The following is a 19,651-nucleotide window of genomic DNA, read 5'->3' as shown; positions in this document are numbered from 1 at the left end:
TTTATTGACAAATTGTCATGTTTCCAATTGACTTAAGATATGTTATTGTTACATTATGTTGTTAATACATGTTTTAAATTTGACAATGTAGTGTGGTACATTGCGAACAAAGGTCAGATATTATATTACATACAAGTCTAGTCTAAAAATGGCATAGCAACCTGTGCTTAAAAAAAATAAATTAAAAAAAATAAAGTAAAAATCGAGAACTGAATCGAACCGTGACCTTAGAATCGAAAATGTAATCAAATCGAGGATTTGGAGAATCGTGACACCCCTAGTCTTTACACCCAAACAGTCCTGGGAAGACTTCCAATCAGCCAGAATAACTAAAACACTTTCTTTACACAAAATTAAGGAGAATTCAGATTTCAGTTTGACTTTAACAAACTGAAATGGTGAGACAAACCTGTGCTGTAGAAGTGGGTCAGCAACTCTTCTTTCTCCACAAACCTCTGATACAGCCAGTCAGTCAGGGCCTCTGCCTCCACAGGAACCTCTTTTATTGGGTACATCCTGAAGGAGAAGGGAGAGACAGGCAGACAGGGAGAGAGATGAAACACAAAAAAGGAAGACAAGTCTCACTCAGCAGAAACTGTCTGAATTGATCTGTCATGGAAGCTGCAGTCCAAACTCGTGTGTCAGCTGTGGTCTCTGAGCAGAGCAGTCCATTTCATTTCTATTAGAGCAGTCTGTGTGTTTGCTGTAGCTTCAGCTTGTTTTAGGGATTCATTAGCTGGCAGGCTCCTCACAGTGAGACAGAAGTACTGAGGGGAGCCTGACAGGAGACAGACAAGTCATGTAGCTCCACAAAATGGTTAGAAGTGTTTGGGAAAAGAAAAAAATAATAACTGAAAAGTTGAAATCAGTTTTGCCACTAAGACATAAAGAAGCAGCACCATTAAATTCAGGTAACCAGAGAGTCAACCTCAACTAGCTCTTTATTTCTTATATTAACCGTCTCCAGCTGGCTAATACCAAGATTTTTTGCAACCCACATGACAAACACTTTTTTTTTTTTTTTTAAAGAAAACACAATGACTGATGCACTGGTTCACATTGTGAAAACAGTGAAGGGTCACTTTTACAAGCCATGATGAGAGTGCTGATGAAGTCTAGTCTCTAGCCAGAAGAGGTCCCTAGTAGGCTGCACTCCCACATAGACCAGCTCCTGGTCACCTTCAAATAGAGGTTACAGTCTCCTCCCTCAGACGAGCATTTGCTCTGCACTCAACATTTGCTCAATATTCCCAACTGGATAATGTCCACTGCAAAAGTACATCTGTGCCTAAGAGGAGAGCTTTTTTCAGAGGGAAGTAATAAGTATTGATTACATTTTAAAAAGCAATCTATGCAATAGCTATATCACTGTCAGGATGATATCTTGTGGTTTAAATCCAGTTTAGGAACACAGACATGTTTCCGCACTCTCTTGCAGGTACGAACATATGACTACATGAGCCGTCATCACTTGGGCCTTGGGTGTAGGTGGCGACAACAGAAATATTCAGAATATTCATGCAGAAATCAGGATCTTTTAGGGTCTAGCTGAGGTTCAAGGAGGCACTGATAATTCTGATCAAGAGCGAATAAACATGCTTAGATAGCATACAGTATTTTTCCCGTATCAGCTCATTGGTTTATCAGACAGGTTTGTTTGGAGAACAGTGTCTGTAGCCACTCTCAGCCAATATCAAATGGCATGCTGAAGTTCCCAGGATTCATTTCCTGCCCTGAAACCACCTGACTCTACATTTAGGTGGCTACCAATCACACTGTCTTGCTCCAGTCCTATGGTTTATTTCAGAACCATAGGACTAAAACTCAGGGCTAAAACTGTACAACTGTAATCAAATCCTCATATTTGAGAAGCTGGAACGGGCAAAGATTTGACATTTTTGCTTGAACAATAACTGAAACAATTAATTGATTATCAAAATAGTTGAAACAAAGTAAAACACATGCCATTTATTTCCATTATCATGTGGCCTTTTTGGCATATCCAACTTTAAGTAGAGGGAGAAGTAGAAAATTCTATTTTTCGGGGCACCTGGTGAGCTCACCTGGTTGAGCATGCGTCCATGTATAGAGGCTCAGTCCTTGTCACAGTGGCTGCAGGTTTGGTCCCACTTTCATGACTTAATCTGACCTATCAATTAAGGCAATAAATACCAAAAAAAAAAAAAAAAAAAAAAATACTATAAATTGTTTTTAATCAATTAATTTTTCACTTTTTGCCCTGGTATCGATAAATACGAGGTTGTCATGCTTTCCCTTTAAGTGCTGAAGAAGGCACACGGTTGCTTAAATGTCAGCTCATGGTATAAATGTGATGCTGCATATTTGTCATTCTTTGCAAGTTGTTACATTTGTTTTCTACCCAATGTCAGGCACGAGTTAGGTGATCAAAAGGATTTGGAAAGTTATTAGGCATGACAACTTTATTTATACAGCACATTTCAGCGACAAGACAAAGTGCTTTACATAAAACATTAAAGAGCAATTAAGTTAAGTTAAGTTCTTTTTTAGGAGTGGCTTCATGGCTGCAGTTTTCAGGGCCTGTGGAACAATTTATCAGAGAAAAGACGTGTTTACAATCTGCAGAAGATCTGAGGTCAAACGATTTTAAAACAATTTTGAAAAAGTCTGTGGTATTTGTTGTGCCGAGAGACGCAGTGGCACATGTAACAGCGTACAGTTGTGATGGTGAGGAACTGGTTGGCGTGGGGCCAAGGCAACACTCATTTCCAGCCTAACCCACTTGGCAGCGGCCTGCTTGTTAACCTGACACCCTGGCACACAGACAGACAGCTGCAGTTACTTTTGTCAATAAGCGTTAACGTCAGACTTTTACCATGAGTGTACCTGCACTACAGCCAATAGATGATGTACATCCTTCCTTGCATTTGTGGTTGTTATTTTCTGGAAAATATACATAAAGCTGGACAGATGACAACCATTAAATATAGTTTCCTGTAGAGATGATAACACTGGTGTTTAATCATTAGAAGACAAATTCAGGTTATAAGCAGTGCAAATCAGAAGCTTTTGATCCTCCATATTTACTGCCTTGTTTGAACCATTTAGCTCCCGTAAAGCTCTTATTCTTGAGATATTGTTTCCCTAACTGGGCTGGGAAGCTAATTAAATTTGGACTATTGCAGGAAAAGTCTGTCCACTCCACAAGCCTCTTTGGAAGGTAGCCAGCATTGTTTGGGGACTCTATAAGGCCCTAAATCTCTCTTGCTCTGAAATCTTGAGAAAGAAAGAGGTGCCCTGGGAGGCCACGCTCTCGGGCACAATGTTGCAAAAGGTGAATATTGAGATTAGCGGCAAGTGTGGCTTGGGGAGCAAAACAAAGTCTCCTGTCCTGCTCCCTGTCTCTTTGTAGTACACACACGTGTGTGTATGTGTGTATATATATATATAGATATATAGATATATATATATAGATAGAGATAGATAGATAGAGATAGATAGAGAGAGATAGATAGAGAGAGATAGATAGATATATATAGAGATATAGAGATATAGATAGAGATATAGATAGATAGAGATATAGATAGATATATAGAGATATAGATAGATAGAGATATAGATAGATAGATCTATCTATCTATCTATCTATCTCTCTCTCAGAGAGAGAGAGAGAGAGAGAGAGAGAGAGAGAGAGAGAGAGAGAGAGAGAGAGAGAGAGAGAGAGAGAAATGAAGCTCCAAATCCCAAACTGCTGCCTTTGAGTTCTTTCTCTCAATCCTCCTGTGGTGTAAGCGTCAGTTTTACCAGATAAAGCAAGGATTAAACAAAGAATAACTAAAGTATGACAAAGCATGCCTAAGGTTTTGCTTAATTTGTGCTACACTGGATCAATAATGATGCTGATTTCCTTGTATAATTTTAATTATTTTGAAGTAAACCACACTCTTAAGGGCTCTTGCTTGTAGAATGCTAACCCTTTATCTGCAATCAGAGAAAAGTTGAGACAGTAAGATGGTTAATTGCTACATTTAAGGGTCAAGACACACCAAGCCGACGGTCAACTTGTCGGTCCAAGTCGGCCTTCTTCGGCCTGTTATTGTTGTCGGCCGTTCAGCTTGGAAACAAGAGTGAGGGAAACAAACAAACGATTGTGACAGGCACACCCAAGGCTCCTTTCATTTTTCATCTCATCTGATCAATCAAACTGGTCAAAAATTACGTTCAAATGTTCCTTTTAAAAACAAGCAGGTTCAAACTATCGGAATAACTATTTGTGCACATTATGTCCATAAGATGGCAAACGTAGCCTACAACGAGATATACATAACTACTTTAGGTATATTTATTCCAACATGTCTTTTAAAAGATCTCTAATACCTACACATTACAAAATAAACTAAACGTTAATAATATAATATCCTATACCGTGATATTTACATTAATAGAAAGACCTCTCTCTACGTCCTCTGCACCGCTAAACATTTACCCCCCTAGCTAGCAAGCAAGCTAGCTCACCAGCCAGCCTCTAAATTAGTAAAATGTAACAACTTAATGTTTAATTCACATGCTCTTGTCACATCATAGAATAGCACATTGCTATCACCAGAAATTAGCAAGCTAACGTTAGCTAACGAGCCAGCAGCCGGCCATTTGTTCGCTCCGCTCCCACCGTAGGGAGGCTTCTTTGCCGAGAGAACGGATGACAGACCGGGAGAGGCACAACCTGGTTAGCTATCTCCCGGTAACGCTGTCTTTCCGGCGGGGAGTGAAGCAGAGGGACCGTAGGTTCTGCTGCTGCTAGAGCAAACGCTGTTTGTTGTGGGTATCATAGCAAAGGTATCTGGTTTCCCTTGTTGAAGGGAAACCGGAATTTCATTATATTCTACAAATAGAAACAACTGATCGCAGCCTCAGCTCACAAGAGGGATGTAACATGTGCAGTAGTGTCCTGGTTATGATCTGGTGTTTTGGAGTATGTAAATATTTCCTGGTTCCAGAAACAACAACAATTTCTCAAACCCAGTGTTTACTTTAAGAGAGTAAGACCAGCAGATGTAGACACACAGCTAATCATTGTGTTTGAAACTGTTTGCAGGGGAAAGCCCATCTCTGTCCTGGTTTGTTTGCAGTTGATAATATCTTCATATTATCTACTCAATACTGGTCTCCTTTAAAAAGGAAGTGGTCCTGAAGAATTTGTTTCCATCATGCAGAGCGGACATCACATACTGCACATGGACCATACATAAGCTTGTGTGTTATCAGTCTCTCTTTATGCCTGGTAGGATTACAAGTATATTATTTCCTTATGTTTACACCAATATTCAAAAGCTGTCAGTATTGCAAGAAGGTTTGCCTGCTTGTTTTAGTCGGTTTAGGCTGGTGTGAAAGCCGTCAACTGGACTCTGGTGCGATTAAACAACTGGGAGTCTCGGCTGTTTGTGGTGTGAAAGCTTAACTGAACTTAACTTGTGAACTGCTAAGAAAGTGATCTCCTGATCTGTAGAAACGGCATATAGCCTATGTTTATACAAGATCATTTTGTAAACATGGTAACACATCACATGCACCATGTGCATGGGGATCTTCAACAGAGATGAGTTGAGCTTGAGTACTGTTCCCATATTTTAGCAGTTCCACAAGAAAAAGTGAGTGAAATTAGTGAAAGATAGGTACCACTACTCCCTCATGTAATATTACGGTACAAAATGCCTCGCCATTCATGATATACAAGGTCAAGTTGCAGTCTCGAACAATAGTGCTCATAATCAGTTATTTCTTTGCAAGCTCTTTGTGACACCAGAGTATACAAAATGCATAATAAGAGTCGGTGAAGTGTTGGATGTGAGGATGCCAATTTAGATTTTTTTTCCTGACCAATAGCCAACCCTCGTTAACCAATCATTAACTGTTTACCGATAAGCAGGCAACTGAGTCCCAGTTCACCAGTTCGGGAGGCTCAGACATACTTTCGGCAGGCAGCTGCAGACTTTTACCGGTCACGTTTCCACTTATCTGGTCACGTGTCCACTTTTCTGGAACCGCTTGCACTCACCAATCCTCATCAATATAGTGAGCCACAAACAAAAAAAAGAGCTTAAAACAAAACTTGCTAGTGCAAAGTTAGCACAAGCAAGTTAACTAGTCAACAGTTAAGAAACAGATTGTATAGCCTATTTTTCTTTTACCATGCAACAAACTTTTTCTAATTACTTTTTTTTTTTTTTTTTTTTTACTGTTTAACTGATGTCAAAATTCTTATTGTTGGTTAACGGTTAAATGGTTAATTATTAACATCCCTAGTTGCATGACCTGCTGATGATGAAAGATGACTGTCAAAAGAACTCTGTGTTCATGTTACTTCATGGTTCTTGATTAGTTTGTAAAAAGTCAGTGTGAACAGGAAACAGAACTCAAGGACCTTTTTTTGTCTTGGTCTGGACCAACTGAACCGATCACAATCTGTTTTGGATTAAAACTAGAGTGACCAGCAGACACTACCATGTTTTTCTTATTTTCCTTATCCTCACTTTGATCTCTGTGTCTACGTGGCAGGAGCACACCTTCACCTTGTCACCGTGACCAAATTCCCCTGACAGATTGTTGCTGTTCGCATCATCTAAGGGCACTGGAGAGGGAATGGAGGGCGTAGGAGGAGCAGCGTGGAGGTTAATGACAGCTGAGCATGGGAGCATTGACATCTTATCAGTGCACAGGTCAGACAAAAGGGGCTATAAAACCACTGTGACCCGTTGATATGGACTGCATGACCTGAACTGTCTTTATATGCACTCAGATGTCAGTACACCATGCGGTTCATGAGGGAGCATATTGTGAGACGATGAGCTTCCTGGCAAGCAGAGACCGTGTTTGCTACAGGTCTAATGGTGCCGACTGAAGTGAATATAGGTGAAAGATGACTCCTATGATGGGTTTCTATGGCGACAAATGTCCTCTGAAGACCCTAAGCTTTGATAAACAAAAAAACTCTACTCATTAATTATCCCAAGACACCCTCTCTAACCACCAAGGCACTCACTACACTCACAGGTAAAACACGGGCGTAATAAATAAAAGAAAAATAGCAGGACATGTAGTGTCTGACTTACATCTAGTAACTACTAACCTGCAACCTTTTTACAAAGTGCCTGGAGAAAAACTAAATCTGCCTCAGATATCTTAAGAAAGCGGTAACGGCTGCAAGCTCAACAATTCTGGGCAAGTGTCTCTAAAGGAAAGCCAGGTGTGCAGCTACAAAGCATCCATGTGATGACCAGGCAGACTCAGACGCCATAAATCATGTCACCTTTCAGATATTTTCAAACAGCAGCTTTTAGAAATGCACACAGCAGCACAAAAAAAGAGAGGGGGCGGTGCATGTAAAAGAAAAGGATTTCAACGTATTTAACACCCACTACAGCCCTCGCTTGGCCTTTGTTCACCCACCTAGCTCTCCCATCTGCCATTCACAGAGGGCTTATGATGCTGCAATCTGAAAGACTGAGATTATATGAAGAGAGGGTCGGAGACACAGCGAGGGAGGGTGGGGCTGAAGGGTGAAGACTGGAGGCAGCGAGAGAAAGAGGGAGGTGGAAGGATTTAAAAAAAAAAAAAAAAAGTGCTCAATGTGGCTTCATCTAGAATATTACCCAATTCTCCGCTGCCTGTTTTAAAGCTGAGGCTCAGGCGCAGTAGTAATCCATATAGCCCCGTAAAACAATAACACAGGAAGTAGACGGCAGACTATTTTCAAGGTCAGTTCACATAGAAACCGTCAGGCTGAGGCAGTCGGATTTAGGGCCCAGACACACCAACACGACCGATCAAACGCTTCATGTCTTCTATCAAACTGTTGGACTTGAACACACCAAAGACTACAGTTGACGTCTAACTAACATCTGATGTACATCTACATTCAGTGCCTGCGCGGGAGGAAATAACTTGTCAGTAGTCTGTATGTATAATAACCCAAAAAATAAAACCAAAAGACCAAGCATCTCAGAAAGATGCAAAACAAAATACAAAAACCATCCAACCATTTTCATGCCAGCGTGAATTGGGCGAAAACGGTCTTCTTCTGCTTGTAGAACAACAAAAGAAGAGGCGGATGCAAAAAATAAGAAGACACCTCGCTAAATGGGAGAAGTCACGGATTTGCAAAGCTGAACAGCCAGTCAGGGAGCTCTCATACGGAGAGCCTCCAGTCTGTCTGCTGCAGATTCAACATGCTGAATCACCGATAAGAGCTGACACTCTGCTTGCTGTCACGGCCCTTACACTGCATGTGAGGTCTGAGGATTCTCTTTTCGGCATATTTTCTGATAACACCATCAATTCTATCATAATAGTATAACAACAATTTAAGGGGATCCAGGGGCGAGACACACTTTGAAACACACACTAAAACAGGGAATCCTCAATTTGTTTCAGAAGAAGACACATTATGGTCTTCATTGCCAGGTGAGCATGGACACCACAACTACTACTTAATCTCTGGCTGCTGTCACGACCATCTCAACAAGAACCATGGTTTCCATGACATCTCTGATGCAAAACGGCACGACTTTTATTACAAATATGTATTATTCACAATTGGTTCAACAATGTAGGTTTTTAGTTTGATTTGTGCCTTCCAAGGAATCTCAACACTATTAAAATCTCCCTCTAAAATTTCTATCACATTAGGGCAAAAGGTACAACGTTTTGACCACAAATTAACTGGTGCATCCTCTGCTAGTCTAATTAGACTTAATGAGTCCTTAGCTTTAGCCCAAGTGGGCAGAGAAGCCTCGAGAGAGGAGGAAGCAAGCCAGGGTTCATTATCATTTTTTACTTTGCCCGATCATACCCTCCACCGAGAGGTGAACACACACACGTGAGCTGTGTCAGGAGGTTGTTTAGGGGCGAAAGACAACATTAAGGGTCAAGATGAGTTCTACCTGATGATTGCTGCTTGAGTCTGGATACATCCCTTTATGATCTACCCTGTCAAAACAATGCACAGGGCCACATCTTGAACAGAGCCTACAGAAAATCTAATCCTGGCCAACCTTCATCATATCCTCGAGTGGGTGGAATAGCAACAGAGGGGAACCTGGAGGGCACTGACACCAGGACAATAAGAATGGGGGAAATGCATTTGCTTTGCATTAGAGCATTTATATTCTTAACTATGGAATACAGGATGGTTTTATGTTAACAGAAACTTCTTTGCACGTCTTGCACACAGAAAATCTATCACATTCAAGCACTGGCAGTAGAAAAACCCAATGTATGACCCAATCATAATAAAAACAGCTCCATAGCGCTAGGTCTAAAACTCCACAGGGATCAGGTGTGTTCTGCTGACTCACTAGGTATGCAAGGTAGGATTTTATGCAGTGAACGTGTGTTATCATTGGGTGGATGAACCTCAAGTTCCCCCTCGATATATAAATGAATGACGCGGTTTCACATGAACAGTATGGAGTCTCAAAGTCTCTGTGTACCAAACCTAAATCAATAGTAGCTACAAGTGACCTGTGATGTGACTTTATCTGGTGATATAGATTCCTTTGATGGGAAATACAAAAAGGAAGACAAAAGCAAAGAGCACCTGTTTTGTCACTAAAACAATACAGTATACAAGCAATAATGACCTGAAAGTACCAATACTAATCTAAAGTTTAAAACGCTTAAACAATACAATAATACTAAAATTATGTTGCACTTATTTCATGATGTAATGTGGTACATCTCATGTGATGCAGTTCCTTTGCATGTTGGCTGCATAATACATTTGCATAGTAAAAATGGTTCTGGTGTTTCACTCATGTGAAAACTAGGTGAGCACAAACCAGGTGAATGTTATGACCAACGTTTTTTCTTACCTGTAGTGTACATGTGTGACTGTAGGAGGTCTGTAGCCAAAGATCCAGGTCTGGATGTCCATCGGTCTTGCTTTGGGGTACGCTATGGTCACATCTATTACCCATTGCAGGCCTTTACGTTTATTACCTGTCAAGTAAGAAACACAAATAAGGAAGTTAGGACACATTTGAAAAGCTAGGGGCTACACTAGTCTGGCTATCACCAGACCAAGCTCAATCTTTTAAGATTGAACATTAGTCTGGGGAGTCTGCTCTGTATTTTCTCTGCACAAGAGGCGTGATCAACGGGCAAATGACTCTATACGCAATTGGATAGTCCTTCAACCAATCAGACCAACGATCCAGGTGACGTAGCAGCGACAGCGGCATCAGCGGGTTGCTACCATGGAGTGCTGCGCTTCGGTTGGCGGCTTGTTGAATGTAAACAAAAAGCTGCTTGGTCGCTTCTCTATCGTCATCGCGTTTAACCCGCCAATAGCGCGCCAGGTGGATAAGCCAGTTTGTGATTGGTTCCCGCAAATTGTAACGGAAGCAGGATAGATAAACGTACAGGTTTCCAGCCTGAGCTGCAGGGCGAAATCAAATCGCCGGCAGATCGGGCTGGGTTTACCCAGTCTAGGGCTACACTAGAAAATGCTCAAACTTCACCCAGTATTTTAGGTATGGCAGTGAAATCCTTCTTATTTCCCCACAATCAACAAGGACCTTAGGTCAAGAACGCACAGCACAGCAGCCCCACAGCTGGTAGAGATTCAACAGCAGTGTTTCCGTTCAACATATTTTTATGCGCATTTGAAAAGCGGAATGAAAACGTCAAAATTCGATAAAGCTTCAATTGTGCAAAAATGTTGTTGCGCTAGCTTGAGGTGGTTTTTTACCTCTGTTGAAAAAGAGTTCATGGGCTAAAGAGTTCATGGGCTAAATGGGATATGGAAACGCCTTTGTCAAATAAGTTCTTCTGATGTAGCGAACATTTAACTCAAAGGACAGCTGTGCCCGCTGTCTACTTCTTCTAAGATAAGATAAGACAGACTTTATTAATCCCCCACTGGGGAAATTCCTGTGCTACAGCAGCTCAAAAGAAAAAAAAACTACACACATCAGAATAACACAAATACACATTAAATAGACATAGGAGAAAAAATATATAGAAAGTATTATAAGAAATAGAAAAAAAATAGAATTAGTTATAATAACAATAGTAATAATACAAACATATTTACACTATAAACACCTTCTTGGCTATTTCCATAGCGTGTCTTCGTCTCCGGACAGCATGAAACATGGCCAATACTCGCGGACATGAAAGAACAACTAAAACCTTCTGATCCAAATTCCTGATGGAAAGGCTCCTAATTTGTCTTTTTTTGCGACATTTCAAAAGTTTGCTTAGAATTCGCTTGACAATTGAATGGAAACACGGCTAATGACACTTCAATGAACCCTGGTCATCCAGATTAAGAACATTATGTCCAACTACCAGGTGTCTCTGGAGATTTTTATATTATGCAGCCAAATGAAGGCTGGCGACCTGCCAGACTGGTGGAAAACACAGTCTGACCAGCTAAAGTTCCAACTTGACAGAATTTGGCTGGCAGCTACAATTATTAGTCACAGTAAAATAAACATGTTCACCTCAAAAGCTAATCATTAATAATCATGTTATTTTACCAATAAATGACCACAAAAAGTCCTCAAAAAACTTTGAATGAAAGCCTAGTGAACCCCCCATTCACGGCAGGGTAAGACAGAGAAGACGTCAGGTGGAAGAAGTGAAGAATGAAATGTGACTAGACAGCGAAGGTTGAGAGGAGAGGGAATGCTAAACGCGTGATAAATATTTGTCAGCTGTGAGGCATGAGGCATGTGTGTGAGTATTTATGTACATTATGCAGGGTCAGCTCTGTGCTCACCTGCATGTAACTGCAAAGAAGAAAAAATACAATGAATGAAAGAATGTATTTTCTCTACATTAAACCTCTCATCTGTTTTTTGCAGGACTGAAGTTGACTCAAACATGACCTATAGTCTTATAGTATAGTCAATGTGTGTCACTACCAGAAGTGTTGAGAAACAAAAAGAGCTGATCCACAACCACAACACTGTTGACCTATTTCCCCCTGCGTCTAGCATTAAAGCTAAGCTATTCTAAACCGAATATTCAGACCTGTCTTTGTACTGGATGTGCAGATGTGAAACAACCTTAACACCTGACTGTGGGTTTTGACAGCAATAAAGTGCATTAACTAAACGCTGGAGTGTTCCTTTAGGATGAACAAGCTTGTCTAATGTAAAGGAGAAAACACCAGCAGCCTCAGTCGGCACGGACAGATCTAAAATGAGGTTGTTGTGAAACTGTGCATATTTGACTGCTTGACTAATGTTACAGGCTGCTGTTACTGAGCAGCGGGCACTTCCCTCTCTGAGCACACTGGCTTCTTTATGCGAGGTCACACATACTGCGCCTGTGTGACAAAGCGAAGCAACATTTTTACGACTGATCAGTCATGTTAACAATACACCCTTGTCAGAGTCAGTAAAACAAGAAATGTTGCCAACAAGTATTAAGTTCAACCTTTTTACATGCATACCACATAAAAAGGTGGGGTGAGCAGGTTGAAGAGTGTGTCAAAGTTCCTTCCTCTCAACAGACAACGGTACCCATAGTAACCAACGAAATGCAATTTTCAGTCTTTTGAACGCTAGCTATATGGAATACTTTGAATATGGAGTTGGGCAATATAGTGCTATAAAGCATATGACAATATAACTTTGTCAACCGCAATAAATTTTGCCATGCAGTTTATACTTCATGCCTTTGATAACTCTGGGTGTATTAAGCCTTTGTTGCAAATAAATCAGTATGGCTGCTTTATGACAATATTGGATTATTATTGGATCTTTTGCTTTGGCATTTAAATTTGATATTCCAGTTTTTTTTTCCCCATTTATAGTTTACTAATCAATCCACCCAAAAATTATATCACAATATAATGCTAACCAAGCTAGCTGTCTGAGGCTAATGTGTCGTTAATACAACATTCTAAGTAACTTAGACTTATAAAATTACTGTTTACTAACCGTTGTGTATTTTACTCTTTTTCCTTTTACTCTTGAGGACTCCATGTTATGCCTACTAGATTAAATACTGTGTTATACATCTTATGGGGACTTAATGTTGATCTTTCTCTGCTGATAATTTTCTTCCTGGCATGAAGCACAATATAACTACACTGAAATTTTGTTTATACTTGTGTGGATCCAGTTTCCTCGTCACTATACAAATTAATTGCTACAATGCCTTTGGTCTAGCTCTGGTTTACAATATCTTGTCTTTTTCTGATATGTAATCACTACAATTGATTTACTGTTTTCATGGTTTCTCAATTGCTTCTAGTAAAGAATTAAAAGGCCTACTTTTCTTCAACCTTTTCTGGAAGTGTGTTTAGCTTGCTGCATAGCTGAGCACCTACATGCAATGTAGAACACCATGAAAGTCCTTTAATAATGGCACACCTCTGTGTACTTAAAATTGTGGAACCAATAAAATGCTAACACCAGATAAAGCAAAAAAAGCAAAAAGAAAAGAAAGGGGAGATGAAGGAGATGAACACCACAGCTATCCCTGTGTGGGTAATTGGAGCTAGATGTCTGTCCAAATGTGCTGAAAGGCAGCCATCGTCTCCTGTGAGTGGCCGGCCATAGGACGGGGCCCTGAGCCAAGGTATCGCTGGTGCGCTGTGACAAACAATACTGTAATAACAGCAGCCACGGTAATTTAAAATGACATCAGAGAGGCCCTGTCCTTCGGTAAAGAGTTAGAGGAAGGAAACACACTGGCAGATATCTGGCTCTCTATCAGGCCACTCTGCAGGCCAATTACAACACTTGAAACCCACACGTCCCCTCCCACTGACTAAATTGTGGGGGGGGGGAAACTGTCTCTGATTGGTCGGTGTTATCAAACACATTTACGTTTGGAGTTTCATTCCCAACCTAAATGACTCACAGCTGAGAACTTTGCATACCTGCCAACCTTAAACACATAAACCTTATTAGGTTCTGCAGGCTTTAAACTACACTGGTGACCAGTGACCCATGTGCCTTGTATCTGCGCTGAGCAGTGTACAGTAGCCCGGGTGACATTGCATGGCTGATACACAACGGCACACACATTTACATCAAACCCTGTTTTCTCCAAGTGGCCCATTTGTCTCTGAGTGAGTCAGCAAACTCTGGGCACCTCCACACAGCATCAAGGAGGGTCAGAACTGTGTCTTTGAACACACACACACACACACACACACACACACACACACACACACACACACACACACACACACACACACACACACACACACACACACACACACACACACACACACACACACACACACACACACACACACACACACACACACAGTTTCTTGCCCTAGGTTTTAGAAGGAAGAGCCCTACTGCAACAACCAGCTTCCCCTCCTCCTGAGCTGCTGGAACAGAGGAAAGGGCACAGGGAGATAAAGAAAGAACTGGGATATGAACTGGAACTACACTAGACGAAAGCAGGGAAAAATATGACGCGAAATAAAAAACATGTCTAAAACCCTAACATGTTTAAAACTCCCCTTCCTGCCAGAGGTTATAAACAAAACGCTTGCTGTTGTCAGTGTTTGTCGACACTGATGAGACGTTTAAAGACTTTGTGCTAAATTTGCAGAAAACAAAAACTCACACATACAGCATTTCATTTAGCACATAAATAAAGCAGTGCTTGTCTTTATCAAACTTTTACGACGGCTGATTAAGAGATCCTCCTCCTTCGGTTTGACAGACTGTCCTGCAGAGGGATAAACAGACAGCCTCTAGCAGTTAGTGCTGAGGCTGTCGGACACAGAGCTGTGTTAGCAAACTTGTGAAAGGCTAAAGTCCCTGAGCAACATTCTCAATAATGCTGCACCAAAGTCTCTCCAAATTACTATTAAGACAGCGCACCCTTAAAATGGATTTTGAACCAAAGCCAGGAGAGTCCGCTGGGTAAAGTGAGTGTGTAGTGTGCTCGGGCATGGGGGACTCATTGCATCTGTATGTTTATAGCCGTTTTAACGCTGTGCTTTTTGCTGGGGACGGTTCCAAGAAGCCAGTTTACGGTGTTATCTGGCTCATTAAGCTTAGTAAACCATGAGCATCTGTGGTAGAAAAACTGGTGCTCGAATAAGGAGAAGAAAGTGGATCACCTTCACTGCCAACAAAGACTACGGTATAATATCTGGATCTGAATCTATCTAAAGACAATATGGACATAGAGACCGTAGCGTAAGAAATGTACACCCCAGTTGGTTCCCATGCTTTGTTGATGTTTGTTTTCTCCTTTTCATTCGTAAAATATCTTTAAATTGTTGCAAATAAAACCAAGAGTCAAAAAAACAAAATTTCCCCCTCAAAAGGTTGTTAATTGCAGAGTTATCTTCCTGCTCACTGGCTGTATTTAGGGCTGGTCTCTAGACAGAAAAATGACTCTGCTGCAAATAACCACTGTGGTTTCAGGGACCTTGATACAATTCCTGGCACCTCTGTGCATGTCACCCCTTTCCTCTCCTGGTAATCTTTACCACCAGTCCCATTTCATTTAAAACAGGACTCCCAGAGAACATTAGGACACATAGGTGATTAATAAATGCTTCATGTTTGAAGCATGCTCCATCCCTGGCCTTCTAGCCAACATAAGATCACACTTGATCAAGACCTACAGTACACAGAGTTCACAGAGACTAAAGTAAAGCATTCAATCAATATGAAAAAAGACTTGCAACTCCAAAGAACACCAAATTCAATTCCAACTTTACTTGAATTTAGTGTAACAAGTGTCATCACAAAAGGCCTAATACAATATACTCAAAACCCATTTAACATTTCAAATCAATTGCTAAATATAGCAAAATATCCACTTATTTTCTCACATTTCAAAATATGTCACCTTACAGCAAAGAGAGCAGCAGCTCTCCTTCTGAAGTGTGTTTGCATGTAGAAATTTATTTATAGCTTTTCAAAGCCTTAAAAAAACGTGACTGAAGGCTCATTTTGCGGGAAGAGAGGCAGCCTGGTGGCCTTGGTATTTAAGGTGCGGACAATGCAATTGGAATAAAGAACAGCTGAGGACATTTGTTGCATGTCATTCCCATTAAGTGACAGTGAACTGAAATTCCCTCCGGGGGTTCCTGAGATATCGTGTTCACAAGAATGGGATGGACAGACAACTCCGAAAACAGAATGCCTCCGGCCAGAAAAAAGGAAAGAAATCAAGGTCATAAAACCTAGGACTTATTAGAACAAACTTCATAGATCCAAAGAGATCCCACAAATATTCCAGTAAAAGGATCTGGGAAACATACAAATGCCACAGAGAAAAGTTGCATGTGTTAGTTACCTGTCTGGTTAGGGGTCCCAGTGTCGCTGCCCACGCTGCCATTCTCCTGCTGGGCTGACAGGGTTTTCAGGATAACGTGGGTGGCCCCGATACGAGGCAATGTGACGTGGGTCAGATGGGGGAGAGAACGCTTCTTGGCAAACAACTGGCTGGTTTCCCGCCGCTTGCGCAGGAAGCCACCCTCTGGGAACAGCACTATCCACTTCCTGTCACGGCTGTGGTAGTATTTCTCTAGATGATCTTTCAGGTAGATCAGCTGCTTGTCTCTGTGAGCTTTACCCTGTGGGAACAAAGGAAATATGTTAAGAAAATAAACAATGCGAGCATCATAGGTTTCATCTGTTCAAGTCTTGAACAGGTGAAAAATGTAGAGTTTCCCAAAATGGGCTGCTAAAACTAGAGGACTACATTCAAAACAAGTGCATTTAACTCAAATAGTTAGCTTTCTTTATTTCCCCTAAAGAAACAAAATGATTGAAGCTTAATGCTAAAATCCATTAACCTAAAAAGGTAGATGGTTTTTGTGAGCATACAAACAAACCAAACAAATCCCAGGTTAGATGCAGACACACTAAAGCACCAAGAGCAACATTAATAGCACTACTGAAATGGATGCAAAACATGATGGCCTTGACAACATTAAGAGCATTAGCAGTAACGGGACGAAGCGGAGCGGAATTGATTTTGAGTTAGGCCCGGTCAAAAGCCATTTTAAATGCATTAGCATAGCTGGGCTGGTCTTTGTATGTGTCACGTAAGTACACATGCAGCTGTGTGTAGTAAAAGTGCTTACAACACAATTAAAAAGGCTAAATAAATATAATTATTTTGCCAAAACAAAAGTGAAGGATTTTTTAGCTGCAGCTACAATGTCTCTGATTCACAGAGAGGAATAGGAATTCACAAACCTATACATGACCGTGAGACTGTTTCTGTGGTTTACTGCGGCTACAGAAGCCACATGAATTGTGGATATGTACTCCACAATGTTGCTGTTTGACTGTCTATATAGTGAGGAAGAGGAGAGTACCTCTCCTGCTTTCCCAATGTCAGAATAACATCTTTTTCTTTTTTTGTACAAATGAATAATGTTTTGCATTTGGAGTTGGATTTGACTGAATCATTAGATGGCTTATCTATAGCTGAAGGTCTTTAATAATTGGCCACTTGTCTCTAAAGTGAGCAACCTGCTTAGCTTCGCCTCAGCTAGGCTCCCACATGCTTGCGTCAATTAGAACCAAAGATATGCACTCAGTTGCCACTTTATTATTAGGTACACCAACTTAAAACTAATGCAGTCATTAAAACAACAGCCCTGCTATAAATCTTACCTTCATAAAGGTGTGAATGTTTAGCTTTTGTTGAAACTGTTATGCTCCACTGGCTCCGTGCAGGCTAGCGTTAACGTGAGGTTGATGGCCAATAAAACCTTACTTCTTTACTGCATTACTACAACTTATTACATATTTTAGGGTTTTATTATTATTTTAGAGGTCGGGGGGGTCAGGAGCAAGCAAAACCACACTTTCACATCTTTCCTTGTCTCTTCAAGCTGCTAATACTAACTAAAATTAAATTTCATCCCTAGAATTTCCTCTCCCAGAAACTCCCGTTTCTATGCTCCAACATGCGTGTTTGTAACTGTGCTCGACCACCACAACTTCTAGTTATCAGATGTGTAAACTTGTACATTAAAATATGCACTCGCACTTTGTATAACCTTACTTGCCAGTTTGACTCGACTCCAGTCAAGATTTTGTATAAATAGGTGGCTGAAATGTGACCAGAAAATGTCAACACCTGCTAGTGACTGTGATGTGAATTATTTGTGTGTTCAGAATATAAACATTTTATGGCTTTGTACATCCTTAAAATAAAAAAATATTACTATATATTATTATTATTAGGCTGGGGCAGATGCTTGCTGTGCTATGCGGACGTGTGAAGTATTCTGGGGAAGGATATCAAAAATGCCCACGCAAGAATGCCAATGGGGATCACAGAGAGACAGAGGATGGCAGAAATGACCCAGACTGCTCAGACCTTCCACTACAGCCCGTCTGGCCGTTAGCAGGCTCAGGGTGCTTCACCCTCAGCACAGTGCCTGATGTGAAATTCGACGGCAAAGCATTTCCATGAGCTAAAGAATTGAATTTCCTCTTGCCATGGCTATGGTATTTTTATAGCTCAAAAAGTGAGAGAGGAATGTGTGGGCTTTTCATTAATTTTCCAACACAAACCAACCAATCAACAATGCTGTTATTTAATATGATAATGATATTTTAAAATCTTTGTCCTATTGGAGCTGGTGCCAGCACGTCCTGTTTAGCCCCACAGAAAGAAAAGACAGGCTCATCATTAACATCTAAATCATCAAATGTATATAAGCTGATGTATTCTGACATACAGTAGTAGGGCTGAGCAATACATTGTATTTATTCGATACATTCAAATTTTGATTTTTGCACGTTGGGTTAAATGTCTTCGTTGTGACACTACTGTGACATGAATAGTAACACTATTTATTACATGTTACTGTCGTGACTCCAGGTGTCCGGATGTCTAGTTCACCCTGGCCATCTCGTAGTGAATTTAGCGGTCGCTTTTAAAATAGGGACAGACTGAAAGAAAGACCTTCACTGTGGAGTTGCTTCGGTTGCAGGCTCCACTGTCAGAAGACCTCCACTGTCAAGCGGGTCAGGACAGGAAATGACTTTAACTTTAAAGGTCGTTATGTTAACTTGCAGCATGACGAGCGCAACCTGATGCCACTTTGCAAAGGTGGGTGACTGATTTGCTTTATTCCAAAATGTTTAAATGCATGATTCTTGCATTTGTTTGTCGTTAAAATTGTTACCGCTATTAATATATAAATATAAATAATGCAAATTACTGAATGTTACACATATGGGCTACTTTTTCGTGTTAAATGTACTTTCGCCTACGATGACTAGTTTTTGAAGTTGCATTTTATGCTGCCTTCAGGTGCTATCGGAATTATGGTAAATACGAGTTGCCGATTGGAAGTTGCACATAAACAACCTGTGTACTCATAATTTCGAGTGGGAAACAGTCTAGTCTAGCCCCAAGAAGCAGGTGAGAATAAAGCAACAAAGCACTTGAACATAACATACTTGTAATTCCAATTTCACAAGTGGGAAGTAGGATCTTCCAACTAGTACGTGAAGGCAGCATAGATTTTTTTCTGTGGACAACGTAAACTGTTTAATATATAACCGTGTTTTCAGCTTTATTGTGTGCAGCCATGGATGCAGACGAGAGGCATCAGTTGAAGCCATTCAAGTTTGTCTTTCACAAAATGGAAGGCATGTGGAAGTTTCTGGAGAAAATCGCAGATAGGCGACACTACTTGACCTAC

The 19,651-nt window shown here is 40.8% G+C and overlaps 1 protein-coding gene across 1 annotated transcript in view; it reads right to left on the bottom strand.

Moving 5' to 3' along the window:
* Positions 1 to 19,651, bottom strand: part of lpgat1 (lysophosphatidylglycerol acyltransferase 1) — a 44,982-nt gene that overhangs the window by 2,169 nt on the left and 23,162 nt on the right. The window contains exons 5-7 of the mRNA XM_031322555.2: positions 16,273 to 16,552; positions 9,849 to 9,975; positions 410 to 516 (exon numbers count right to left, since the gene is read on the bottom strand). Of these exons, the coding sequence (XP_031178415.1) occupies positions 410 to 516; positions 9,849 to 9,975; positions 16,273 to 16,552 (514 nt within the window). The remainder of the gene's footprint in view (positions 1 to 409; positions 517 to 9,848; positions 9,976 to 16,272; positions 16,553 to 19,651) is intronic.

The sequence above is a fragment of the Sander lucioperca genome, chromosome 19 (genome assembly GCF_008315115.2).
Source record: "Sander lucioperca isolate FBNREF2018 chromosome 19, SLUC_FBN_1.2, whole genome shotgun sequence".
Classification (NCBI taxonomy): domain Eukaryota; kingdom Metazoa; phylum Chordata; class Actinopteri; order Perciformes; family Percidae; genus Sander; species Sander lucioperca.
Note: the sequence above shows the minus strand (reverse complement) of the source record. Positions and strands in the feature narration are given on the sequence as shown.